The sequence below is a fragment of the Bos taurus genome, chromosome 18 (assembly GCF_002263795.3).
Source record: "Bos taurus isolate L1 Dominette 01449 registration number 42190680 breed Hereford chromosome 18, ARS-UCD2.0, whole genome shotgun sequence".
NCBI lineage: Eukaryota > Metazoa > Chordata > Mammalia > Artiodactyla > Bovidae > Bos > Bos taurus.
The window spans coordinates 23,752,090-23,780,053 of record NC_037345.1 but is presented as its reverse complement, the minus strand read 5'-3'; the positions used below and the strand labels follow the sequence as shown (position 1 = coordinate 23,780,053).

The following is a 27,964-nucleotide window of genomic DNA, read 5'->3' as shown; positions in this document are numbered from 1 at the left end:
CTGTTGAAGGGACAGGAGGGCAGGGCTGGGCAGGGGGAGCCATGGCTTGGTTTTCCTCCATCCAGTGAAGGAAGTGACAGAGGAGGGACATAACTAAAGAGAGTGACCAAGGGGACCATCACTACGTGGACTGAGATGCATCGTGCAGTGACTTCAGACAACCTGAGTCCTTCCGTCCGGAAATGCAATGTCATAGTGGAAAAGTAAAAAAACAAAAAGATCCAAAGAAAAGAACAAAGTGCATACAAAGCAAACTGCTAATGTAGGGACAGTTCTAAGGCAGCCAGCAGGGAGAAGGCCAAATGTCTGGGGTGGTCACCTGACGGTGCCCCACTCCCACTGCCCCATGCCAGACCAGGCTGTCGGGCCACCGGTGCCCTCTCGACGTAGTCTCTGTTGGCTCCCAAGGTGCTGTAAAGCCACAGAAAGTTGTGGAAGGAGGAGAGCCTGAAGTGTGGCAGCACCAAGGCAGCCCCAAGGCATGGCTGCATTGAGAATCTCAAGGCATCTCTTTGGGGGTGGCTCTGGAGGGCCGGTGAGATATGGAGGGGGAGGGACACCCAGGAGGAGTACAGTCAGCACCTTTACTTGAGCACAGGGCAGAGCCACTCTAGGGTTTCTTAAATTACCAGGTGGGGGTGAGAATGCTGATTAATTACAGAACTGAGGGCTGCCACGCCCACCCGGGTCCTTCCCTGGTGCTCAGGCCCTGGTGTGCAGCAGGTGATGGAGGGGCAGGCCCTGGGGGAGGCGGAGCCAGCTCAGCAGCCCAGCCAATCGGATTTGATGCTTCCGAACTTCACGCTCTTCAGACTTTGGTTCTCCAACTTCAGGTAATAGGCGCCCTTGAAGAAGTAGCTGTGACCTGGAATGAGAAAAAGAAGAGCCTGTGACCAACCCATCCTCAGATGTTATAGCACAGAGAAGGTTCCTGAGAACTTTACAAGTCTGCCTGTCATAGGGAAGATGTTTCTAATTTTTAAGATTTTTTTTTTATGTGGATCATTGCTAAAAGTCTTTCTTGAACTTGTTACAAAACTGCTTCTGTTTATGTTTTGGTTTTTTGGCCAGGAGGCATGTAGGATCTTAGCTCCCCGACCAGGGATTAAACTTGTACCCCCTGCATTGAAAGGCAAAGTTTTAACCACTGGACTGCCAGGGAGGTCCCCAGGAAGAAACTTTTAAATCACAGAAGACCCCTCTGGAGGCTGGAGGAAGGAATTAAACTCTCTGAGTCCCTGTTTCTTTATCTTTGAGATGTGGCTAAAGATACCACCTCTTAGGGATTATGGTGATGATAAAATGAGATGATATATGCTATGATTAATATAAATAATAGCACTGTGCTGAGCACAAGCACCACTTTGCTTTCCTAGAAGTGGCAAACCAAGAGACTGCTATCCCTCTCAGATGGCCCACATATGGGTTTTATTTAGTCCACACAAGTTTTCTGTTTTGTTTTGAATAATCTGGAAATTTCATATGAAAATACAGATTTATCACTTCTTTTTAAAAGAGCTAGACTATCTAATAACACTATTCCCCTTTTCTCTCTTTTTTTGGGAGGCCGCACCAGGTGGCATGTGGGATCTTAGTTCCCCATCCAGGGATTGAACCTGCACACCCCCTTGCAGTGGAAGCATGGATTCTTAACTACTGGATTGCTGTTCCTGCTCCCCTTTTCTTGCAGGGCAGAGATCATCAGAAGCAGAGAAGCAGGTGTCCCCAGAAAACAAGCCATGTACTCTCTGATGCTCCACAGACCACATCACTCCCCGCTGTCTGCCTTGCCTGCTTCACTCATTAATGCACCAGCTTGGCCCCTTAGGGTTTTGGAATTTCTTACTCCTGACACATATGACCTCATTTACTTCTTTTCAAACCCCTGGCATACAGGAGGTACTCAACAGATGTTTCTTTCTGAAGAAAATCCTTAACCTGACACCTGGCTGTACCCTGCTTTTTCTTGGACATGTGAGAGGTTTAGTCAGGGCCATGTGCTTAGCATGTGATAGGAGCTCAAAAAGCATCTTTGTGAAATTTCATTGAAATCTCCTCTAAAAAGCCAAACTGGACTCATTTCCAGGGCCCTAGAGACCTCCCAGAAGACTCCTCAGGAATCTGGTTTCCAAACTCCAAATTCTAGCCCTTGCTGGTTTGGTTGTTTTATGCAGCAAAGGAACAGAGACAAATGGGCCATCTTTGCCACCTCAGCATCAGGGCCTGACAAAGTTGGTCCTGTCTCAAATGGAGCCATCCTTCTGCTAATGGGAGGCGGTCACAAGGCCTCCTGTGGAACCCAAAAGGGCCTGGATCAAACCCCAGAATGAATCCAGGGCACCAAGCCCAGGTTTCTCGCCCCCGGCAGGCCTCCCCTCCTCCCCGCTCTCTGGCTCCAAGCTCTGCAGCTGTGAGGGGCCTTTCTGGGTCTTACTGCCTGGAGCCAGCTGAGTGAACAGAGGTCAGGGGTCTGGATGCCTTCCCAGCGCTGGGCTGAAGGGGCTGGTTTGTTTTCCCCGGGCGCCGCCTGCCTCCCCACACAATGAGGGAGTGTGTGCTTGTGAGGAACAGGGCCCTGGCTGGGGGCAGGGAGTCCTAGAAAGCGGCCAGAGGCCTGGGCAGCTCACCCCCGCCCTGCAGGTCCACCACAGCATCCAGGTTATCAGGGATGGCGTTCCAGGCATCGGCGATGAGCTTGGGGAAGCCAGGATCCATTTTCTTCTTCACCTCATTGTATCTGCAAGGAGAATGGCCATGGTGAACGAGTGGGGCTCCCTCAAGGCCAGCCCTGCCCCAGCGTGACCAGAGGATCCGGCTGATGGCTCCTGGGTGAGCCTGGGAGGCCAGCTCTAACCCTTCAGGGAGGCCCCTGACTGGAGCTGAGGGGCAGGGAGTCAGACCTGGGTAAATCCTAATTACACGACTCACTCATTAGGTGACTTGGGACAGTCCCGTAAAAACAATCTTATAATTATTACTGACGTTTAAACAGTGTGTTACCAACTTTCCATATACTTTCTCAGTCAATCCTTATGGCAATCCTATGACAGTTACTACATAATACTCATTTAATATACCAGAGGCTTAAAAAGGGGACCCAGTTTCTAAGTGGGAGTCCAACTCAGGCCTGACTGGCTCCAGGGTGGCAAACTCCTCTCTGAGCCTCAGTTTTACCATCTGTTAGATGGGCTATATTTAATGTATTGATATTTAATTATCATATATATGAATGGAATAATAACACATGCAAAATGCCTAACAGTATCTGAGAAATGTTAGTTCCCTTAGAAACTCTGCTGCAGTACAAAGAGCACTGGACCGGAAGCCCAGAGACAAGGTCCTGCCCATCACTGCTCGGCTTGAAAAAATGCTGCTGCTTCATCTGTCAAGTGAGCTGACAGTCCACATCTGGGGCAATGATCTCGGCTGAGACATGAGGTTACAGTACAAGGTGGTGCATGAGCCCAAGCCCTGTGAGTCACAGAGCAACTTCCTGTCATCTCAGGCCCACCGGCAGCTCCCAGGGCAAGTCATTATCCAGGGCTCTGCCTTTAATTTGTGTAAATACCTGGAGTATTAGTTGGCATATTCTTTTCCTGGCTAGCAACATCTGTCTTTTTCATTTTAATCTTGAGAGAACTTTTAAAAGGCTGAGGTCATTTTGATTCCACTGCTTCTCTACCTACACTCCATCTATTTATTATTCTGCAACTATTTAATGACCTCCCACTATGTCGCTGTGGATATTGTAATAAACAAGATAAAATCTTACCCTCATGGTGCTAATTTTCTAGATAGATCTGTGTTTGAATCTCATTCTGGTGACAGCCCAGTACCAGCCTCATAGCTGACTCTTTTCTTCTCCACAGCCAGCTTGCCAGCCTCCAATCCCAGACGCCAAAAACAGCTTCCCCTATGAGCCCCCTTCTACAGGAGTCTTCCCCCTCTGCCCATCACCCTCAGAACTGCCAGAAATGCCTTTCTTAATCCCATCTCTGTCATGAGACTTCTTGCAAAACCTAACATGCTTCCTTGTGACCTGAGGTACCAAAACCAAGTTTCCCAGCTTGGGAAAATTCCAGGATCCTATCCACATCCCCTGTAACTACATTCTCTGGAGTGACAATGGCTCGGAGCTATGTGCCCTTGAACTTGCCCTCATTTCTTTCTCACTCTACCCACAGAACGCAGGGAGGGCAAGAATCAACTGAGGCTCAGAGAAGTGAAGGAATGTGCTTCTAAGTTCTTTTCCTCCAGGAAGAATACAGCATGGAGCCATCGGAAGATGCCGGCTCTGAACAGGACCATGTGTCTTCACTCTCTGTCCCCAGAGCTTCCTCCTATGGTGTTTCCTGCTCACTGGGACACTTTCTGAAAGCTTTCTCTGTGACCCTCTGACCTTCTCCTCTCTGGCTGTAGAACTGTAGTGTAGAGTAGGTGTTACGAATACAGACATTTGTGTCAGAGATTTTTCAAAGGTATATCCTTGAGGCCACCTGGAAAACGCACCTAATAATCGTGGCTGCCCTAAGTGAGAAATACAGGTGAAATGCATAGCCCGGGATGTGGTACAGGGCCATCGTGAGAACCATCACCATTTTATTTGTACGTGTTTATATCTCTTCCCTTCATGATATTGTAAGTTCCACCAGGCAGAGAGCAACTATTTCTTTTTTCTCCTTTTTTAAAAAAAGTTCTGTGCTATATTGATTTCTCTGCCATATGGGATCTTAGTTCCCCAACCAGGGATCGAACCCATGCCCCCTGCATTAGAAGCACAGAGTCTTAACCAGTGGACCACCAGGGAAGTCCCAGAGAGCGCCTATTGCTTGACCACTATCTTCCAGCACCAAGGTAAATGCCTGGCACATAGGAGATACTGAATGCATTTTTCTGGGCTTAGTGAAAGCTTATAGAAGCAAGGGCTAACCACTCCCTGGGGTTGCCCAAGCTGGAAGCAGCTCCTTGTCCTGTATCATTCTGGAGCGATTTCTCCTTTTCCAGCAAGGAAGCCTGGGCCTCTGTAGACTCTACCAGGACCAGTGTCTCAGGCTCATTAACTACCTCTCCTGGGAAAAAGATCTGTCTCCTTTAGAAACCCCACCCAGAACCTCCAATAGATGTTTCAGTTCTGCTGCTTTTAAGGAAGATTTACAGAGCTTTCCCTGTGGAACAGGCTGTCCATCCCAGATCTAGGCTTTGGCAGGTAGGCTTGCTATTGAAAAGGACTAGAAAGTAGATAACTCTGCCCAAAACCCAGCAAGATGCCAGCATAGCCTGAGCATCAGTGTGTGTGTGTGTGTGTGTGTGTGTGTGCGTGCACGCAGGCAAGCAATACTCATGATTACACACGGACACGTCTGTTCCCATATGTTTACATTCACAGTGTGTGCTGCAGGATGATTATAAATGTCCTTTCAACACTGTGATTCAAAGACACTAGGGCTCTCTGATTCTAAGATTTGGAGATGCAGAGTGACTACTGTGCCGAGATGCCTTTCCACACAGCACAGGCATGTGCCTGGGAGTGTTCTGGAGCCTGTGGGCAGAGCACTGTGGTTTTCTGGCTGTTTCCTTTCCTGAGGCTTGAGATATCATTCAGCTTAAGTTGCTAAGTATCTTAGCAATATGTCTGGAATTCCACCCTGACACGGCAGCTGGGGACATAAACAGCTTCTGAATGCAGGGCAACTGGGGGCGGGTGGTGGGGAGGAGGGGGGAGGACAGCGGACTCTGGAGGGAAGCAGGATTGTTCCAGGAGTGGCAAAGGTTCAGATGCAGGCACAGGAGGAACGAGAATGCTTAGGAGGCAAAGAGGAAGACCACTCCTCCACCGACCCAATAACCCTGAGGGTACAGTGCCAGGGGCCTGGGGTTAGACGGCAAAAGAAGCAGTTAAAATTCTACAATCTGCGTAATCAGCAGACAACACTTGCCTATAAATAACTTAGACAAGTTAGTTCATCTCTTTGGACCTCAGTTTCTTCATCTAGGAAATGGGAAGATTTGTAATGAAAATTCCTGAGATCCAGGCTGCCTCTCAGTAACCTTTCCTGGGTATTGGACTCCCTGGCCCTCAGCCCTGACCATGGTCTCTTAGAATCAGATCCTTCCCTTTATTTTTAAAATTATTTTTAAAAATATTTATTTATTTGGCTGCACTGGGTCTTAGTCGCAGCTTGCAGGATCTTTTTCAGTCTCAGCAGGCTAGATCTTTAGTTGTAACATGCAAACTCTTAGTCATGGCTGTGGGATCTAGTTCCCTGACCAGGGATTGAACCTGGGGCCCCTGCATTGGAAGCACAGAGTCTTAGCCACTGGACCCACCAAGGAAGTCCCTAGACCCTTCCCTTAGATGAGCTGGGGCAGAGAGCTACATGCTTCCAAACTGGCCTTCCTGCCAGCTTGCCCCCATAGCCAGGGGACCTGTGGAAGCTGGGCCAGAGGGTGCCGCTGTTTCCAATGAGGCCAGATTTGGATGCTAGCTCCTGTGGGTACCCGTCTCAGTTTTCATCCTGTGTTTGCCCTCTGCCATCCCTGCCTCCACCACTCCCATCTCTTGGGACCCCACTACCTCAGGTATAGTGTAGAAAAGTGGAGAATAGCATGTTCTCTGGGAGCCAGAATTCTGGGGTTCAAATCTCAGCCTGCCACTACTTGGCTGTGTGACGTTAAGCCAGATACTTAAACTCTCTGAACCTATATCCTCACCTATAAAATGGGAAGAATAATAACACCCACCTCATACATAGGATCAAAGTAGCAGCTATTATTTTTATTACCCCCTTCTTCAGTGAGTCACCCTAAAATACAAGGCTCCAGACCAGACAGTCATGAGCCCAATCCAAAGACTTCTGAGCAGGGAAAGGAGGCCCTAACCAGAACTGTACCAGTAACGTGCCCAAGAATAGTTCGCCCTTTGGTGACTGCTCAGAGGGCCTGTAGCCCTGGCGGATTAGAGACCAGAGAGGGGGCATCCACAGCCCACCAGCCTCTGAACTCAACCCAAGAGGCTCAAGGCCAGTGTCTTCTCTCTGTTGACATGGCTGGCGGTGCGGCTCTCCTTCACACCACCCTCCCTTACCTCCAGAATTTGTCTCCGGCGAAGATGTACGTCTTCTTGTTCTTGCTCCAGTTAAAGGCAGCATCCACCTTCTGGACACCAGGGGGGAGCCCCAGGCTGGTCAGTGGCTTGGGGTACCCTCGCTCCAGGGTACTGGCTGAATAGACCCAGTATTCGTTCCCTTGGGTAGAAGCAGAGGGTGCGTTGGTGGCAAGTGCTCAAGGCTGTTCCTCCCACCACCAATCTGCCAGCGACCCCACTGTGGCCTTTCTCAACGGGTACATGAGTTCTGCTCACTTCTGGATTCAGTGCCCAGAATCGGGGCCTCCATGTAAGGCTTCGTAAATTGGTTATGGAAGGTCCCTGGCCAAGAAGGTGAGCAGGAATGATTCCCACCCTGGCTTCATTCACCAAGTCAGAGATTCTAAGTGCCACAACTGCCGTGAAGAGGCACCTTTTTCTAATTTGCACCCAGGTCCCCTGTGAGCCAGCAGCTGCCCTGGTCACTCTGGGATGGAGGAGCTGGGGGGTCCACCGGTGAGCATGCACCCACAGCGCTGTCTGAGCCTTCAGCGTCAAGGAAGCTGTCCCTGTGTCCCCATCTCAGCCTTCACCCCCCTAACCGCCACAGCTCTTCCTGAATCCCCTCCTAACAGCCTGTTTTTCTGTCTCCCCTCCTGGCTCATGAGCTCCCTGAGAGCAAGGGTTGCAGCCCTGGGGACATGGGAGGCGCTCGAATAAAGAGGAAAGGAGCAAGGTTTCCCAGATGTTACCCAGGTGGCCCTGCTGCTGTTGTTCAGTTGCTAAGTCACATTCAACTCTTTTGTGACCTCATGGACTGCAGCCCGCCAAGCTGATCTGTCCATGGGATTTCCCAGCAAAAATACTGGAGTGGGTTGCCATTTTTCTCCAGGGGATCTTCTCGACCCAGGGATTAAACCTGTGTCTCCTGAACTGGCAGGTGGATTCTTTACCACTGAGCCACCTGGGAAGCCCATATGACCCTACCTCAATGATTTTTACCACTTATAGAGACTCCTCATGGGCCTTCCTGGTAGCTCAGTAGTAAAGAATATGCCTGCCAATGCAATGCAGGAGACGCAGATTTGATCCCTGGGTTGGGAAGATCCCCCAGAGAAGGAAACGGCACTCCACTCTTGCTTGGGAAATCCCACAGACAGAGAAGCCTGGTAGGCTACAGTCCATGGGGTTGGAAAGAGTCAGATAGAACTTACCAACTAAACAACAAGAGTCTCCTTGTACTATTACTTAACTCAACATTCTGCTTTCAAGGAATTCACTTTGAAGTCTATAGAAATAAGTGTAAACATTAAAAATAAAAACAAATCAGTGTTTAAAAAATTCTAACTAAAACTGTCATCTGCCGAAGGCACTAGCATTAGGAAGGTATTAAAGGCAGTAGCACTGAAGTGTCATTTTCCTTTGGAAAAGGAATCAAAAAGATTGCAAAGTGAGTAAAAGGTTACTGAAATGTTCATTCTGTGAGCCAGTGCTGGTTGATGCTGGATGTCTAACCAATCTCCCAGATGATGGTTGAAAGAGTGGATCTGTAACTAAGGGGAGCACCCACCAGCGTACAGGAATCTCGGTACAGCGCCCCCTGGAGCTGAGGGCCAAGAAGGTCCCCTCCCACAGACCTGCAAAGAACACAGCCTTCTCCTCCTGTGGGTCTTCGTACACAGCATCGATCTTTTCCGGCAGCTCAGGCCAGAATGTGGCTACCAGCAGGGGCCCTGTGGGCTTGTCACGTGGTGTCACTGTTCGCCAGATGAATCTGGGTGGGGGAAGGGGACACAGGAAACCACACCTTCAGTCCCTCTGTAGCTGTAACCACACATGCCTCCCCAAGCCCACTCAGAAACATCCCAGGATAATTCCCTGGCTGGGTAGAGGGGAGGCAAGATCAAAGGAAGGGTGGAGAAGGAATGGAGAATGAGCAGAGTCCCCTCAGCAAGAAGCCAGAGCAGAGAAGCAACCACTTTGCTCCCCCTCCTGCTCCCTCCTCCAGGAAGCCTTCCCTAACTACCTCTCTCTCCATACTGTGCTCTCCCCACTCTGAGTCTCTCAAAACTGGCAACACCAAGTGCCTGTAACAGTAGTTTGATTGTTTGGTTTTTTTTTTTAAGTGTTTTATCTTTCCTGCCAGATTAGAAGTCAATTGAGGCAGGAGCTTATGGCACGCAAAAGCATTTCCCGAATTGAAATGGATTCATGCACTTTGGCAGGAGTAATAAAGTGTGTGTGCATGCTCAGTTGCTCAGTCATATCTGACTCTTTGCAATCCCATGGACTGTAGCCTGCCAGGCGCCTCTGTCCATGGAATTTTCCAGGCAAGAATACTGGAGCAGGTTGCCATTTCCTCCTCCAGGAGTACTAAAGAGCCTTCATTTATTGAGGGCCTACTAAGTCCCAAGCACTTCATGTGGCTTGTAAAATGTCAGCCTTACAATATTATAAAATAATATGCAGTCTTGGTGGTCTACCCAGCACCTATTATTTATTTCCCTATAATCCTTCCTCACAACATACCCATACTTACGGTCCCTCCTTTCCTATAGATGGATCCAGTCCCCATTTTGATAAGTTTAAGCTACCCGCTCTCAAAGTGAGATCTCCAGACCAACACGTGGAACTTATTTGAAATGCAAATTATTGGGCTCCACTTAGGACCCATGAATCATACCCTCTGGGCTTGGGGCCCAGTAATCTGTGACTTAAGAATCCTTCCAGCCGATTCTAATGCGTGCCAAAGTTTGAGGACCAGTGATCTAATCCTATCAGAGCTTAGCATTCCCCAGCAACTGTTATAGATTCAGCAGTGGCCGTATGTCCTATGTTGGCACAATAATATTGAAGACATACACTTGTATTTCACATCTGGAGATCTCTCTCTCTCAATCTCTCTTCTGCTGCATGTGGGCAAGGAAGTTTACAGCCCCAATTGCCATTGGTAGTCATCGTGTGACCCCAAGGGACTCAGCCTTAGGAAGAAGTCAATGCCAAGGACGGTAGTAGACAAAAAAAAATCACTGAATCCGTGACCCTCTTTCCGCCCCTGGAGGCAGCCCTACCCCTGGACTTTGTACCACGTGGGAATAATTTCTTTCCATTGTTTAAGCTGGTTTGAGTTGGGATTCTTTGTTACTTACGACCAAAACATCCTGATACGGGAAAGTACCACGATCCTTACTTGGCAAATGACGCTCAGAGAGGTGGTGGAATTGCCAGGATTCAAATCCAGATCTGACTCCAAAGTTGGAGTTGAATTATCCTTCAGTACTGCCTTTCTAGTCCCCCACAATGTCCAGCACCAGTTTCTGCATGTAGTCAGTGTTTAAATCCTTACTGATCAATTCAAGGAGCCCATTAAACACCCATCAACTTCCTTTTGAAAGAAAGTGGGATGTGTCAGACCAGAGATGGCTCTGACCTGGGCCTAGGCACCACACCCTTTCCCAGCTCTGTACTCAGACCCACCAGAGTGGTCAAGGTCTCCTTAAGGAGAAGTGCAGCAGATCAAGGGTGGTGCTAGAGCATGGGTTCCCTGGGCTCACCTCTTTCCCATCCCTTAAATGAGGGCTGCAGTACACACTGAGATCTGTTGTTACATGTCCTGGTTTGGGCATTCGTGGACCGATGGACCTGACTTCTCAGTGCATTATGGGTCTCATCTCTCTCTGGCATCTGCCCCACTCCTCCCACCCCCCACCCAGCACCTAGCCTAATGCCTGGAGCAGAGGACCCCCTTCACAAGAGTTTTTGGAACATCTTCAGCCTCACCAGGCTCTCCTGGGATAAGCCAGTAACTTTGCATCTCTCCAGCTTCGCTCTTGCAATTCCCTTGTCTCAACCTCACTCCCACCCTGCCAGCCCCATCACGTCCACCTGCACCTGCTTCTCCTCTAATGTTCCCGCGTGGGTATCACTTCACCTGCGGAGCCTGCCTGGACTCAGACGTGTCCACAAAGTGTTGTGCTACTATCTCTGCCGTCACATCTCTTTCATTCTGCCATGACGGTCCTCTCTGCCTCTGTTCCCTAAACCAGACGAGTGGCGCTCAAACTTTAATGTGGATCAGAATCATTGGGGAAATTTTTTTTTCTCTTTTTGGCTGTGCCTTGCAGCTTGTGGGATCTTAGTTCCCTGGCAAGGGGGTGAACTTCACCCTTGGCAGTGAAAGCACAGAGTTCTAACCATTGGACCACCAGGGAATTCTCATGGGGAAATTTTTTTAAACGTACATGCCTGGGACCCATTCCCAGAGATTCCAGTCAGAGGGCCCGAGGGTGGGGGCAGAAACTTTTAACCCTCACACTCTAAGTGATTTTTGTTGGGGAGATTCATTGACCTTTTTTTGAGAACACTAATCTAGGCATTGGGCTTTCCTGGTGGCTCAGCGGTAAAAACCCTCCTGCCAATGCAGGAGACGTGGGTTCAGTCCCTGGGTGGGGCAGATCTCCTGGAGAAGGAAATGGCAACCCACTTTAGTATTCTTGCCTTGGACATGCATGGACAGAGGAACATGGTGAATTATGGTCCATGGGGTAGCAAGAGTCAGACACGACTTAGTGACTAAAACAACAATCCAGGCATTAAGCAGCCCCTCTGCCCACAGCACAAAACACCTCACTCCCAGATCCCAAAACTTAGCAAAGGATTTGGCACAGTAAAAGCCAAGTAATTATTTGTCAATAAGGACAGCTAGTATGATTGAACACACTTAGTCTGTGTCAGGCATTGTTCTAAGCACTAAGCTCATCTAATCTTCAAAACAGCCCTATGAGATAGGTTGGACTATTAATCCCATTTTAGAGATGAGTGAAGTGAAGTGCAGTGGAGTGAAGTGAAGTGAAGTGAAGTGAAGTCGCTCAGTTGTGTCTGAGTCTTTGCAACCCCATGGACTGTAGCCCACCAGGCTCCTCTCTCCATAGAATTCTCCAGGCAAGAATACTAAAGTGGGTTGCCATTTCTTCCTCCAGTGGATATTCCTGACCCAGGGATTGAACCCGGGTCTCCCTCATTGCAGTCAGACACTTTACCGTCTGAGCCAAAAGAGTAATTTGAGGTAAAAAGAAGATACACAATTAACTTGCCTGTAATCATGCAACAGGTTAGTAGCAGGTCCAGGATTCTAACCTAAGCAATCTGGCTCCAGAACCATTTTCCCAACTATTATGCGCTATGGATGGACAGATGATGAATGACTTGATGATGCGCATGAATACATAACGATGATGGATGGACAGATAATGGATGGATGGGTGGATACTGGATGATAGATGCGTGATGGATAGGTAGGAGAATGGAAGGATGGATGGATGGATGCTTTAATGTAGTTGTAGATTTGTTGCCTGCCTCTAGGACAGCTGGGTGAATCACAGCCCTGGTGGATTGAGTGGGGGCCTTTATTTATAGCCTGAAGGACACCACCTCTCTGCCCTGTGGTGACTTGTTCCCCAAACATAGAACATTTGAGGTCAAGGCCATTCCAGGAGAAGGTCTATGGTAGATGCATTGTTCCTAAGTCTTCCCTCCATCCCTGTTTTAGAAATCTACATCCATGTTTGATTTCACATGACTGTGCAGTACCACCCCCTAGAGTAGGTAGTGGGCTTGGCCATGTGAGCTTCAGCCAGTGAAGTATTCTCAAATATGCTCAGACTGGAGGCCTTAAATGTATTTGTGTGGTCTGATCTGGCCTCCTGTGCTCCTGCCATCTGTCACGAGTAACCGCTAACCCCAGGAGAGGGAGTGACATGCAGACCATCCCTGAATGCATACTGCAGCCCGAAGCTGAGACACCGAGGAGACCCACAGGTTAGCAAACAGCACAGGAAGTGCCTGTTGTGGTAGCACCAAAATCTGTCGGACATGCAGCAAAAATGGGTCTCATACTGGTCATTCTGTGAAGCCCCCAGTGGGGTCCTTGAGCAAGAGATGGGGGCATGAGAATAATGGAGACAGGGCAGAGGGCAAGGAAGCCAGCTCCTACACTCACCGGTCCTTGAAGAAGAAGATCTCCCCACGGATCTGAGAGATGCCGTCGAAGACGATGTCCTGTTTGCAGAGCTCAGGAGTGACGGGGCCCAGGGTTGGGGTGGGGCCGGTGCCAGTATCAATGTCAGGGGAGGCCCCTGGGGGAAGACACCCGACCTCAGACTCTCCCCAGCCCCAGGGGTTCTCCCCCACAGGCTGAGCCCCAAGACCGGCCTACCCAATCTGCTAAAGACCATCAGAATAGCATTCTGGCCTCGGTGTCAGCCCAGGGAAGACAAGGGAAGAGGCCTGGACTTGGAAAGGAGACTGAACAGAAACCAGAATCCTGTGGTCCTTCACCTTGTATGAACGTTCTTCCCCGACATCCCCTTAATTATTCCTCTCTATATGCCTAAGAGGTAGGCATCATCTTTACTCCCATTTTACAGATGAGGAAACTGAGACCCAGACAAGTTTTGTATATGACCTGCCCAAGGATTTAAACTCAAAGCCCAGGTTTCTGAGCCCACAAGAGAGTCAGTGTCAGAGGCGAGACCGTGTGGCCAGCACTGGGGGTGTGGCAGACACCTCCTTCACTCCTGAGGGTAACCAGCCACCGTTTAGAGGTGAGGAAACTGAGTCCAGAGAGGTAAAGGCCGGCTCCATCCCTTGAAGCTGGTGAGTGGCAGAGGCGACGCTCGAACCCAGAGCCACTCACTCACTCTACTGCAGTTCTTTCCCAAGTCCTGTGCTCCCCACACCTCTTCGCTCCAGAACCATTTTCATGATTTCAGCCTTGTCTAAGTGCTGCCAGTACTATTACACGTTGATTTATTTTAAAAAATGGAGTCACTTTGTAAACTCTAGCCTCATTGCAAGCATTAATATACATAAATCAGTGGTTCCAGGTACTAGCTGTACTGATCCTACTACACGTTAAAATAAAAGAATTGTTTGGAGAACTAGAAGTTTTGCACTCCTGTATCATTAAGGTCATTCCAGGTGCTGGGAATTTCTACCCTGTATTTAGCTATTAATACTTCTCCTGGATTCTAAACCTCACTTGGATGCGTAAACCTCATTGACCTTGAGGCCAGAAAGTTACCTTTCTCAGCTGACTCACCTAGAAAATGGAGAGCCCATTTCTGCCCCACCTGCCTTGCGGCGTGGCTCTGGGGAGCCAAGTGAGGCTCAGACACTGGTGTTATTTGGAAAGGAAAGGGCTGTCCAAAGGCCTTAGAGTAATGCTCCAATATCCCCAGACCAGGTTAATACTGCTGCCCTTGTCTCCTGCAGTCCCAGATCTGGCTGGTTCCCCCCACTGGCACCCTACCCCCAGTGACACGACCTCCCCAAATCCCTGCCCCAGGGACCCCAAGCTGAGGCTTACCATAGAGTTCTTGGATGCCCTGGATGTCATCATGGGACAGGCGGAAGTTCTTAGTATAGGTATAAATGGGCGCCATCAGGGCTCCAGGGTCCTGTGAGTGCTCCAGCCCCATTGCATGGCCAAACTCATGGGCTGCCACCAGGAACAGGCTGTACCCTGAGGGCCATAGGGAGGGGAGGCAGGCAGAAGGACAGGGAGAGAGATAAGGGACAAAGTCAGATCAGGGGATTTCCCTGGTGGTCCAATAGTTAAGACTCTGGGCTTCCAAATAGGGGGCACGAGTTTGATCCCTGATTGGGGAACTAAAATACTACATGTGACTCGGTGCAGCCAAAAAAAAAGTAGTAGTAGTCAGGCCTGGCTCTGACAATGGGGACATATGAGGACATCTCCATGGTAGGGTTCAGAGCATGGAGGTGGCACATATTGATGTTTTCTTCTTCGGACAATTCTGGGGTTAACAGACCACACCTTTTACTTTCAATTAGAGTCAACCCAGGTCCCCTCATCCCTTTCCATGTGGACTGCACATGTGCTATAGAGGGGAGCACGCAGCATTGGCAAATCCTGTACTTAAAGGCCCGTTTGTTTAAAAATCCCATTACCTGGCTCTTCGTTTTCTCTATAAAGAACAAGAGCAAAACCTGCTCTGCAGAGTCTCCAAAAAGGAAACCCAGGGGAAGCAGTAAAATGATGCTCACTTGGAGTGGTTGCCCAGGCTCAAGCCAGACAGTGGGCAAATCCTATCATTGCACTCGATTGTGTGTTGAACTGTGTCCCTGCAAAGACATGTTCAGGTCCTAACCTCATATACCTGTGGCTGTGACTTTATTTGGAAATATTGTCTTTGCAAATAAATTAAGCTACAAGTTAAAATGAAGCCATACTGCAGGAGGGTGGCCCCTTAATGCAGTGTGACCCACGTCCTTAGAAGGTACATGGCCAAAGAACAGAGGCAGAGATTGGAGTGATACAGTCTCTAGTGAAAACGTGGCCTTACCCACACCTTGATTTTAGACTTCTGGATGACTCAGAAGGGAATAAATTTCTGTTGTTTTAAGCCATCTGGTTATGGCGGCCCTAGGACACTAAAACGGGCTTCCCTGGTGGCTCAGTGGTAAAGAATCCACCTGTCAATCAGGAGATGCAGGTTTGATCCTGGGTAGGGAAGATCCCCTGGAGAAGGAAATGGCAACCCACCCCAGTATCCTTGCCTGGGAAATCCCATGGACAGAGGAGCCTGGCAGGCTACAGTTCATGGGATAACAAAAGAGTCAGACATGACTTAGCGACTACACAACAGCAAGAGGACACTAATACACTGCCCCCTCCCCCAACCAAGTACACTATACCTGCTCTGGAGTCTTAAACCACTCCGGCAGGTGGAGAACCCCACCTTTAAATAGAGGCTGGAGCAGAGCAGGTAAAATCAGGGTAAGTCTTAGCGTGGCACTTGGGGGAGGATAAAAAAAATTCCCTTGGCCAGCCTCTGTCATTAAAAAGAGGCTGCCCTAATACTGGCTGGCCCCAGCCCAGCATTCTCACCTGGTCATCTGGGTCCTTGAACCCAGTGACACGGGGCCCTGCAGCCTAGAGTGACTCCCCGGTGCCCTCAAGGATCCTGTTCATTGCAGTGACCACACAGTAAGGTCACAGCCTGTCTCCTGGTTACTCTCTCCCTCAAGCCTGTGAGCCCTGGAAGGCAGAGAGCTGTCCCTGGCAGCTGTGTTTTCAGCACCCATTACTGACAAGGACTCCTCCATTCACAACCTGGCAAAGGATGGTGCCCATGGGGCAGGGAGGGCCGTGAGGGCTTCCCCATTCTGCGTGGAGGGTGGGGAGAGCAAGGATGAGGTGCCTACTGTATTCCTCTCTTCTGCCCACCCAGCTCCCTGAAGGCAGCTCTCTGCTGGAGTGGGAATGTCTCGCAGGAGAATCATCTCTCTGGAGCAGGGTTCCCTGTATCGAGCACTGAAATGTTTGGGAGTGTGACAGAACCACCTGGAGCGGTAAAGAGGTGGGAAAGGAAAGCAGCATCTGCTGGGGAAAACTGACTCCCACTCAGGAACTGGGAACTGGGATGGATCAGGTCTTATTTTGGAGGCCACCTCTTTGCCCAGAGAAGCGGGGCTAAGCAGGCAAGCGGTCCCCACTAGGAACGGCAGCGTCTCTGGTGAGTGGGAGGGTCCGCAGTAGAGATGCCCGTAGGTGGGTGTCTAGGGGGCGGTGCCTATGGCTGAGGTGGGTGGGGACTCTGGACGGTTTCCCCGCCCACATATGGGCGGGGCCGGATGTGCGGCTTCTCTGACCTAAAGCCAGGGCTCCTCATACCTTGGTCGGGGCAGAAGCCCCACTTGCGGTCATCATCGTAGTTGGAGGTGGTCGCACACCACAACTTCCCATCACTGCGGCCAGCGCTGGTGCAGCTCTCGTGCTTGTTGCCCAGGAAGGTGAAGGGGAGGACACATGGGGCACCTTCCGAGTTCCCGCCCACAGTGGACATGGCTGTGGGATAAGGCACATGGGTCAGCGGAAGGCAGGGGGTCTGAGGCCTCCACCAGGAGCAACGACAGGACGTGGATATTAACAAACCAGACTTACTGAGTGCTTGCTCTGTCCGGGCCACTGGGTCAGGGGCTTTATACACATCTCACATCTTGGCCCCTCTTAAACAACCCTGTGTGGTAGGGACCCTAGATTATCTCCTATTGCACAGATGGGAAGACTGGAGCTCAGAGAGATTAAGTAACTTGCCTAGGCAGTGCTGCTGAGAAGTGGCAGGGCTGGGATGCAGACCTAGGCAGCCAGACTCCAGAGCTTTTAAAATTAGCTTTCCATGGGTGGGGCCATGGTGGGGCCAGAGGAAGCTGGGCAGAGCTGAGGATGCCAACACCCCTTCCAAGACTGGGAGCTCCATCACACATGGGCCAGTGGGAGACTTACCTGTGTCCTCTGCAGAGAGCAGGGACTCGGCAAATATCTGTTGAAGGAAGGGAGGAAGGAAGGGAGGGAAGGAGTTCTTATTGAAAAACAAAGATCAAAAGAGATACAGACTAAGACAAAGAGAGGCAGGGAAGAGAGACTCTGGGATGAGGGGGAGGAAGAGACAAAGACCAGGGAGGCTGGGAGTGCAGGTCATTCTGAGGGAGTCCTGGGCGGGCCTGAACCAGCTTAGGCTGGTGATGCCTAAGCATCACCAGCCAATTCAGCTGAACTGGCTGTGGGTGCCCAACATCTGTTCTGACTTTGGTGTCCATGCTGGGCCAGCCGCTGAGCGTCCTGATTAGCACCCCTGTCCTGGGGAAGCGGGGTGGGGAGGGCTCTCGTGGGTCTGCTATCAGAGGGTGGGGAGAGGCGCGACACCCACCGGTCTCCGGGCAGAAGCCGTACTTCTTGTCGCGGTCGTAGTCCTCGGTGGTGCCACACCAGCGGTAGCCGTCCGTGCGGCCCTCCGTGGTGCAGCTGTCGTAAGACGTGCCCTGGAAGCGGAACGGGAACTTGCAGGGCTGTCCGTCGGCATTGCCGCCCATGGTGAACAGGGCTGGGGTGCAGGAGAGAGGGGGAGGGTGCGAATGTGAGCATCCGCTGGGCACCTGTGTGAATGCAGAGCTGGCTGCCCACCTGCCCACTCACACCAGGGAAGTCATAGCATTGATAAAATATTTTTAAAAAATCTATACTGGTTGGTAAACTGTTGCTTCTCTGAACTCCTGGGGGTAAATACTCCTTCCTCCCTTGCCAGCCCCAGCCTTTTCCTTGGACCTTATGGATCGCCCCCCTCTGTCTCAGCAATAAAATAGTTAACCCCTGGCACATGGTAGGCGCCTCCAGAGCCCTACTCCAGCCCCAGGGTCACAGTCCACTCTGCCTGATTGATGCTTGCATCCCTGCAGATTGCTAAATATATCATCCAAGGTGGGCAGGATGGCAATATCTCTCCATTTGACAGAGAGGGAAACTGAGGTTTGAAGAAAGCTGGCTCCAGAACTACTCATGATCACCTAGATGGATGAGGGTTGTAACTGAGAACTACAAAACACACTGATCTCCATCTCTGCCTTCCTCACTCTGTCATTCACGCTTGCGCACACAGAGAAAACTTCACCTCCCTTCAACCCCAGGCGTTTTCCCAGATGCTGTGGTCCCTGCAGGAGGGAGAGGAGAGGGAGGGCGGGAGGGGGAGGTGGTATCTTTGCGAACCTTTTAATACACACCCCAGGCTCCCACTCTGACCACCCCAAGACATGGGCCATGACTGGAGGGTTCAGGGGAGACAGTGGGATTAAGAGTCTGGGCTTGTCTATCTTGGGTTCTCCCCCTGCTGCCCCGCACCCTCATCCACCCGAAGCTACAGAATGGTGTGTCTTTGGATTTGCCAACTAGCAAAACCACAAGTGCGTAACAAGGACCATCTGTGAACAACGGCGCCAGAGGTGACCTCACCAGCCCCCATTAACTCCACCATGGCCAGAATCAAGCCCAGTCCCTGGCCACCCCCACAAGTCTCAGGGCCCCTTACCCTCACTGCTCCCTTCTCCCCAACCCAGAGACCTTCTCCTGGAACGCCAGAAACAAGGCGGCTGATGAAGAAGACAAGCTGCCTTGGTGGCCTTGAAATGGGAAAGGCGAAGTGTTAACTTCAATGGAGACCAGTCTCCACCTTTGGCCTCCCATCAGCAGCATTTCTACCACCCAGGAAGCCCCCATCTCTTCCCAAATCCTGCCCCCAAAGGGATGGAGACAAGCAGACACTGACTCAGCAGTCAGGAGGGGCTGAGTAACCAGAACTTCTGCCCCAAGACCCAAACACGTGCATGCCGTGCGTACTTACATCTGGCTAAGGACCAAGCCAATGGTTAATGTCCCAAACAGGGAAAAACCCTTCCTCAACTTATGAATTACAGCTGTTTCCCTTCTATTATCAAGACATTCTGTTCTAAACACAGGGGTTGACACATGGAAGGTTAACGCCATCCAAATCCCTACTGGGAAATGCAAGATACATTAAATATTTTTGGTTTTAAGTATTTCTGACTTATTAATGGCCAATGGCTTGAACTTTACTTAATAAAAAAGTATTGCATGAGTTTTGGGTACTAAAAGCGTAAACAGGGACACATTTAACTAGCTCTTTGTTTCTTTCCTTCTGTCAACAGGGCTGGTACTTAGGGTTCAGTTGCAATAACGTCAGAAAGATTCACAAACGTGTAAAATTACAGCTAAGAAGACAGAGGTATATATAGATCAAGGAGTCTTTATGGACTAGCAAAGAAAAAAGGTATTTTAAAAGGTTTTGGACTTTTTCACATTTTCTCCACATCTTCTCAGCTTTCCACCTCCTGAATCATTAAACATGATGACTTGATAAGAGTATAAGGTTATATATGCTGTCCTTTCATGATTTCTGATTATGAAGTACGTCAAGGATAAATTAAAAAGAACTGAGTGTATATGTCAATACCCTCACCCTTTAAAAAAAATTCCCTCTACATTGTTTCAAAATATCTAGAGCTTATGTCTCAAGCACTGACAAAAGCACACATATAAATACTAGGTTAAACCTGATGCCTTTGCCAAGACCCAGAGATGCAGCCACAAGCCACGATAGATGGAGACCAAGAAAGGCAGATGGAACAGCCCCCAGACACACAGAGTCAGCATCAGAACCAGAAGCAATGGCTGAAATCCCCCAGGTCGGTGTCCCCAAGCCAGGTTGGATACTGGCCTCAGTACCAATCCCATTGTTAGGCTTCTGATTCATCCCAAGGCTCTCCTCAACCCTTGAACCTCCAATTCTGCTAGAGGGTAGAAAGTAGTTCTTAAGAGACCCATTGGGCATTTTAATCATTCTAAGTTCAGTTTAATGTATGTTGGAAAAAATAATTAGCACATCAAACTAATGAGTTCAAAAATATTGCTAATGGTGAAGCTTAAAAAAGGAAGTGAATAAATGAAAGTATTAAGTGAATAATGGAACAGATGAGAAGGGCACAGTGATGGCTCAAATTGGGATGTGGGGGCTGAAGGAAGTGGAGGGGACACTGGCTAATTGGCCGTGCCAAGCCTGAGGAGTATAGAGGCTGGGAAGGTCAAGGCCTGAAGCCAGGAGGACACTCACCTTCATGGGGGCAGAAGCCATACTTGCCGTCCTTGTCAAAGTTGTATGTGGTGGAACACCAGAGGAAGCCATCGCTGCGGCCTGTGTCTGTGCAGCTGGTGTACTCCTTGCCGTTGAACCGGAAGGGGAACTTGCAATATTCCCCGTCAGCATTCCCGTACTTCACACGGACCACTGAGGAGCCACACAGGGTGGAGGGTGAATCTCTCTAGGCCTTTCTTTGGAGACCAGGATTGTGACTCATCGGGGTGTGTGACCTCCCTCCCCCTCCCACCTGAGCAGATGGAGGGGTCTACAGTTGCCAGGGAAGCCACAGTCTTCGTTGCTAGGTGACAGGGAGGCATGCAGAAAATCGGCGAGGAGGCTCAGGCATGTAGATGGTCATACTCTTACCTTGTCCTTCTCCCAGGGTCCACAGCTCATCGTCATCAAAGTGGGAATCTCCCCCAACTCCAGGGCCCGGGGCGAAGGCATGAGCCAGGAGCCCGTCTTTGCCATCAAAAGGGTACCCATCTCCATGCTCTGAAACACACTGGATCTCAGCTTCTAGTTACCCCATTGGGGGCTGAACCCCAGCCACATCTCATCCATGGTTGGGGCCCTTCAGCCCATCTACCCTCTGACCCCTTCCCTCGCCCTGTTGGATTATCCAGGACTGAGGACACAGCAGGCCAGTAGAGTGTTGCTGACTTGACTGTCAGCATCCTATGGTCTACACAGCCCTCAGAATCTCTACCACCAGCCTTCATTGTCTACACTACTGCTGATGACGCTACACTTACCCACATAGCTACACTGCCACACCAGTCTCCTCGCCACCACCCTCGCTGTCCCCAGTGTCTATAGCAACTACCTTCACATCCTCTCTTAGCCATATCACCTCCCTTCAAGTCATATTATTCCCAATGGCCACAACGCTAACCCTCATAACCACTTTGCCACCCAGGGCCATACCATCTACCCACATACCTGCAGTGTCTCCTGTGCTACTTACCCTCATTACTTTCCACTCACAATGTCTACACTGCTTACCTTCATGTCTACACTACTGTGTTCCCACCCCAACCCACATGGTGCCCTAGACCCCGGCATCCATTCTGCTTACTCTCAAGTCTACACTGGTCCATTGTATCCGACCCACTTTCATATCTAGAGTTCCTCAGCGTCTACGAGTGTCATCCAACAGAACTTCTTGCCGTGATGGGAATGTTCTTTGTCCAACTTATTAGCCTCATGTGACTACAGGGCCCTTGAAATTTGACTAGTGTGACTAAGAAACTGAATTTAAAATTTTATTAATTGTAACTAATTTAAGAGTAAGTAGCCTTGAGGATCCAGGGGCTACTATACTGGACAGTGTGGGGAGACCATTTGCTTTCAGTGTCACACCACCTCCAGGGAGTCAGATCATCCACTTCGCGTCAATGTGGCTTTCCCATGTCTGCTCCAGTCTACACCACTCTAGTGTCTGCATCTTCTACCCTCCTAGCTAAGCTGGAAAGGAGACTCCCCCCATGCCTCTCTAATATCCAGATTGCCCCTTTATCTCTACACTGACCCCCTGCGCCCCTCCTCCGCCTACCCCAGCGGCCAAAGTTGATCATGATGTCAGCCTCTCCATCATGGATCCGAGAAAACCGTAGCGGAGTCACATCGCTCCAGACTTGGAAGGCACGAGCGAAGGCATCATCCACTGTCTGGGGGTCCAGATCAGGTGTGTAGCCAATGATCCTGGAGGTAACAAAAGTGCATGTGAGTGTGTGCAGGTGTGCAAAGGCATGTGCGTATGCCTAGGCCTACAAATGTGTATGTATGTGTGCAAGGGTGTGTATATGTGATTGTGTGTGAGTGCAATGGTGGGTGCGTGTGCACAGGTGTGTGAATGTGTGCATACATGTGACAGGTATGTGTCTGCATGAGTGTGTGCATGAGTGTGGATGCACACGCAGGCATGTGTGTACATGTTAAGTAGAGCTTCCTGGGAGAAGAGCCCACTAGAGCGCCTTGAAGTCCTGCGGAGCCTTAGATCAACCCATACGGATAGGAATGTAAACAGTGCATTCCGGGACCCCGCAGAGATGTCATCCTTGGAGTGCAGCATGAGCCCTACAGAACAGAGCTCTCTCAGCCCAATTAACAACCAATTACAACAACTCTATACCATAAAACCCAATTATCAATAGCAACCAATCATCAAGTTCTCATTACCCACTCAATAACCTCATCTAATAATGACAATGACTAGCATTGATTATGGGCTTCTGTGGTGGCTCAGATGGTAAAGAATCTGCCTGCAATGCAAAAGACCCAAGTTTGATCCCTAGTGTGGGAAGATCCTCTAAAGAAGGGAATGGCTACCCCCTCTCACTATGTGCTGGACACTGTGAAACCCTTTTATGTACGCGGTCGACTTCCCAACCTACCCATAAATAAGGTTTTGTTTTAATTCTGTTTTGTAGAGTGGAAAGTCAAGGGTCAGAGCACTGAAAAGGAAGTAGTTCAATGCCCCACACCCAGGAAGGGTGAGATTCAAGTCCTGGTCCGTTTGACTCCATTCCTAAGAACTTTGTACGCAAACTCCTTAGGATGCCAAGTCCTCCCAAGATCCCTCCTGGGTCCCCGGAGAGGGGAGAAGACAACGCCCAATGAGACACAGTATCCCTTGGACCAGGGCCCGCCCTGCCTTGGCACCTGTATGTGATCTGGTTCTTGTCCCACTTGGGCTTTCGGGGGAAGAAGTTGTAGTTGGCCACGTCGGGGTTGCCACAGCGCGGCTTCCGCATGGTCTCAATGGTGCTCTGGTCCAGTTCACCTGTCTGGGGTAACCCGAAGAACTTCTGCATCTTCTTCAGGGTGTCCTTCAGCACAAACAAGTTACAGCTCTCCTTGGGGCAGCCGTAGAAGGTGTTTAGGTATTGCTGGAAGAAATAAGGACCCAGGCACAAACAGCCATGTTAGGATGGTATAGTATTGGCCAAAGGAATCAGCAACCCCAGGGCACTGGGTAGAGTCCCAGGTTCCCAAACCACTGGTTAAGTGACATACACACTCCCAGATGGCCTCACACTCCCATTAGCCGAGTGACATACAAACTGTAGATACTGTGGTTTGGGAGTACATGTTGGGTGCCCACTATATGCCCAGGTACTGATGTCAGCATGTGTTAACTCATTTGATGCTCACTGCAGGGACTTCCCTGGTGGCCCAATGGATAAGACTCTGCTTCCACTGCAGGGGGCACGGGTTTGATCCCTGGTCCAGGAACTAAGATCCCCCCAACGCTGCGCAGTGTGGCAAAACAAAACAAAACTTCTCATAGCTTCTATCATGTAGACAGTATAACTATCTCCATCATACAGAAGAAGATACTAAAGCACAGAGAGGTTAAGAAACTTACCTAAGATCACCAGCTCTTAAATGGCAGAACTGAACTGGGACCCAAGTAACTGGCTCCAGAGCCCAGGCTTAGAACTGTTATCTCTCTACCACCTCTCTTTACCTCCATTGTCTCTTTTAATCCACCAAAATGCTGATGACATAGGGATTATTTCCCTCACTTTTCTTATAAGGGTTGTGTGCCCTGGGCTCCAGCAAGAGACAGACCTGGGTTCCAAATCTGAATCTGCCATTTTCCCAAAGAAAACAATCCCGTCCCTCTGTGACTGTGCAGCTGGCTCAGCCCAAATGCAGGCCAAAACCAAACAGTCCCTTGCAGGGGGTCAGAGACCAATCAGTTCATCTATTTATTTAACAAATACTTTCTGACACCTATCAGGTGCCAAGCCCAGTCTTAGGGCTGAGGGTCAAGTGGTGAGCATGACAGATGTTTCTAGTCTCAGTCTCTAGGGTTCAAAGCCCAGTATAGGGAGGCTGACGGATCACAAATAAGTGAAAAATAAAATATGTGATAGGAATGGTGGGGAGAGCCTTATTAATGGGGCCCTAACCTTGTTTAGGCAGAGAAGGCAATGGCAACCCACTCCAGTACTTTTGCCTGGAAAATCCCATGGATGGAGGAGCCTGGTAGGCTGCAGTCCATGGGGTCGCTAAGAGTCGGGCACGCCTGAGCGACTTCACTTTCATGCATTGGAGAAGGAAATGGCAACCCACTCCAGTATTCTTGCCTGGAGAATCCCGGGGACAGAGGAGCCTAGTGGGCTGCCGTCTATGGGGTCGCACAGAGTCGGACATGACTGAAGTGACTTAGCAGTTAGCAGTAGCAACCTTGTTTAGGAGGGTAGTTTGGAAAGAGGAAAGAAAGGGTATAATAATAATATTAATAATAAACGATAATAACATATGATGACTAACACTTATTGAGTGCTTTCCATGTCCCAAGTACCCTTCAAAGTGTCTAAGATTACCTCTCCTTTATTTTCCTTTATTTATTTTTTGTTGTCATGCCACGAGGCACACAGGATCTTAGTTCCTCCACCTGGGATCCAACGGTGCCCTCTGTAGTGTAAGCATAAAGTCCTAATCACTGGACCACTAGGGAATTTCCTAAGATTATCGCTCCTTTAACCCCAAGACAGGAACCCTTATTACCCTCAGTTTGCAGGAGAAGCTCAGAGAGAAGTCACTTGCCCAAGATTTACTAGGCCAGTTGGTTAGTGCACCCCCCTGATTTGAAGTCAGGTGGTCTAAGTTCAAAGTTTGGTTTCTCAAGCCCCCCACTGTATGTCTCTGGGCAACATGGACCTCCATAGATTGTATAAAGTGTGGGGGCCCAGGTAGCTTCGTGACTGATACTCCAAAGCTCCACCTTCGCCCTCAACCACAGCCCCATCATTATGCAGACCAGCTCCATTTGTCCAAAAAAGGCAGAGACCTGGATGCTGGAAAAGGGGCAGGGCTGGTGTCATAGCTTGAGAAGGAGTTCCCCGGGTGACCAGGTGACCAAGGGCTTGACGATCCTGTCCTGGACAGTGTGGGGAGGATAAGGGCTTTCTAAGGCGGTTGACTCAGCGACTAAACAACAACAAAGGGTGGTTGAAGCAACTAATTGGCAGATGTGCGCTGGAAGGAACGTGTTGAGGGGTCCAGACCCAGCCCGAGGTGCTTACGGGGGAAGGGGGAGTGCCCTTCCGCTGCCCCCATCCCTGCTTGTGCAACCTCTTGGCGGGGATGCCCCTGGCGCCAGGCGCGCGCACTCGCGCGCTCTCAAAACGTCTGAGCCGCAGCTCGGAACCCCGCCAGGAGGGAGGGCTCCCTGGCTGCTCTCCCGTCGGAGCCGGGCTCAGTCCGCCCCCGCCCCACGCGCCGGGGCCCTCGTGCTGCCCCTCCCTCCGCCCTGCTGGCCAGTTCTCTCCCTCCGTCGTCCGACTCCTTTGGAGAAGTTCGAGGAAACTTTCTGAGGTCCAACCCTTGACCTTCGTTGACCAACTTGTTCATTCAGCCACTGAGAAAAGATGCGCTGGTCGTTTCCCATCGGCCCCAAATACTTGCCAAAAGGACTCCTGAGAGGTTGGTCCAAGGGCCCCTCTCCAGATGTGTGCAGAAGGTTCCTAGACGTTGGCCAAAGTTCTGCTTTGCCCAGAGCTCCCACCCTCACGTGTGCAAAGCTTTATCCAAATTGTGTGTCAAAGGCTCCCTCTTCCTTAAAATGGAACCCCTAAACAGGGGTTTCAAGGATCCTCCACTGTTCGCAAAAGAGACCCCTTCAGGCTTTTTGCCAAAGTCCTCCAAGGACGCTGGCCAACTGGCTTTGTCAGCCAGCCCCCCAGATGTGTCCAAGAGTTGTTTACAAAGCCGCCCCCCTGTTGCCAAATCCCAGATCCTGGACAATGTCCTTGTTATTTGCAAAAGGGGCCCATTCCAGAGGTTTGCCATAGCACCTCGGTTCCCGACCCTGCTGGTGGTGCGCCCCCCCTCTGGGTCCTGAAAGTTGCCAAGCTGTTTATCAAAGGCCTTCTCCTCTTACAGCAGCTCCACCATCCCACCTTCGGCGGTCCAAAGACCACCCCGCGCGGTTTACTGAAGCCCCTCCCCCACACTGTAAGCCCACCATGGGGTGGGGGGAGGGGTGGCCCTTCCCCCCGCTCCAAAGTTTCTCTAAACTTGGTTGGATGAGGCTAGCGTCGCAACTCACCACAGCCAACTCTTTGTCCGTTTTGGGGGCGATATCGCCGGGAAATTTGATGATGGGCGACGGCGCGGCGGCGGCACGGCCCAACAGGCAGCCCAGGACGCAGAGCGCCCGCAGAAGGGCGGCCAGCGCGCCCCGGGACACTCGCGCCTCGGTCATTGCGCTCCCGGGCCCCGCGCGTCGCCCGGGGGTGGCAGGCTCGGTGCGTGTGGCCGCGTCGCCGCCTGGCTGGCGCCTGCTCCCCCGCGCGGCGCTGCGCTCCGAGGGGCTATTCTATTCGGTCTCCTCGGCTTTGCCCGGCTCAGCAGAGCATGGCCCGGCCCCCAGCCCGCTCCGCCGCCGCCTGCTCTCGCCCAGTCCTGGCAGAGCCTTTTTATGTTTAAAGCTCCAGATGCGTAGCCTCCAGCCACCGCCGGAGGAAGTCTGGATGCAGCGGAAACAAGGGAGGGCCGCCGCCAGATGTGGCCGGCTGGGCTGGGAGGACGCTGGCAGGGCTGCGGCGGGTGGGGTTGGAGGGGCGCTCGGGCCCGCCCCTCTCCGCCCCATTCCCCCTCTTGCCCTCCGCCTCTTCTCTCCTTTCTTTTCCTTTCTCCGCCTCCTCTCCCCTCAGCTAGCTGCTTTGGGCCTCTGTGAGCACCATGAGTGCGCGACCTCCCAACCTCTATACTCCCCACGGGGGCGCAAAACCTAAGGACCCCCGCGGAGAAACATCCGGCGCGACCACTCTAGACTCAGCACGGCCTGCACTCCAGGGTCGTGGGTCAGAGATGGGGAGGAATGGTCAAAAAGAGATGATCAGCCGCACCTACAGATCATCAGAGAGAGAGCATTTAGATCATTAGAGATGTAAGGAGAGAGATGAGAGAGATGGAAGGAGAGAGATGAGAGAGATGGAAAGAGGTACAGAGATGGAAACAAAAGGAAGGGTCCTTCCGTCCTCCCCTCCTTCCCTCCTTTCCTTCCTTCTCGCCTCCCCCGCCCCGCTTCCTTCTCTCTTCCCCTCCTTTCCTTCTGTGAATGTTTAAGCATTTACTTGGCCTCAGGCTTAATGCTAGGTGCTAGATATCCACTCGGAAACCCAGCAGTCCTGGTCCCTGTCCCTGAGGAACGTCCCCTTCCTTTCTCAGGAAAAAGAATTCACTGCTGTGATAGGACTCTCCAGCAGGTGTGGGAATACCTGATCTCAGTCCCTAAACTAGTATGGGTGGTCAGGGGAGGCTTCCTGGAAGAAGTAACTTCTGGGCTGGGATCTGATGACACGGAAGTGTTAGGTGGGGGTTGGGGGTGGGAAGGATGGTTCGGGATGGT

General features: G+C 50.7%; 1 protein-coding gene and 1 non-coding gene across 2 annotated transcripts; both read right to left on the bottom strand.

Moving 5' to 3' along the window:
- Window positions 1-579: 579 nt before the first annotated feature.
- Window positions 580-26,988, bottom strand: MMP2 (matrix metallopeptidase 2). The gene is given in 13 exon segments (NM_174745.2): window positions 580-865; window positions 2,628-2,737; window positions 7,085-7,244; window positions 8,722-8,858; window positions 13,083-13,218; window positions 14,451-14,606; window positions 16,782-16,955; window positions 17,818-17,991; window positions 20,569-20,742; window positions 20,962-21,090; window positions 22,151-22,299; window positions 23,260-23,486; window positions 26,660-26,988. Coding segments are annotated over 13 exon segments (1,986 nt in total). The 5' UTR covers window positions 26,816-26,988; the 3' UTR covers window positions 580-761.
- Window positions 6,260-6,333, bottom strand: TRNAG-UCC (transfer RNA glycine (anticodon UCC)). Its single transcript has one exon. It is a non-coding gene; the product is annotated as a tRNA-Gly (tRNA).
- Window positions 26,989-27,964: the final 976 nt, after the last annotated feature.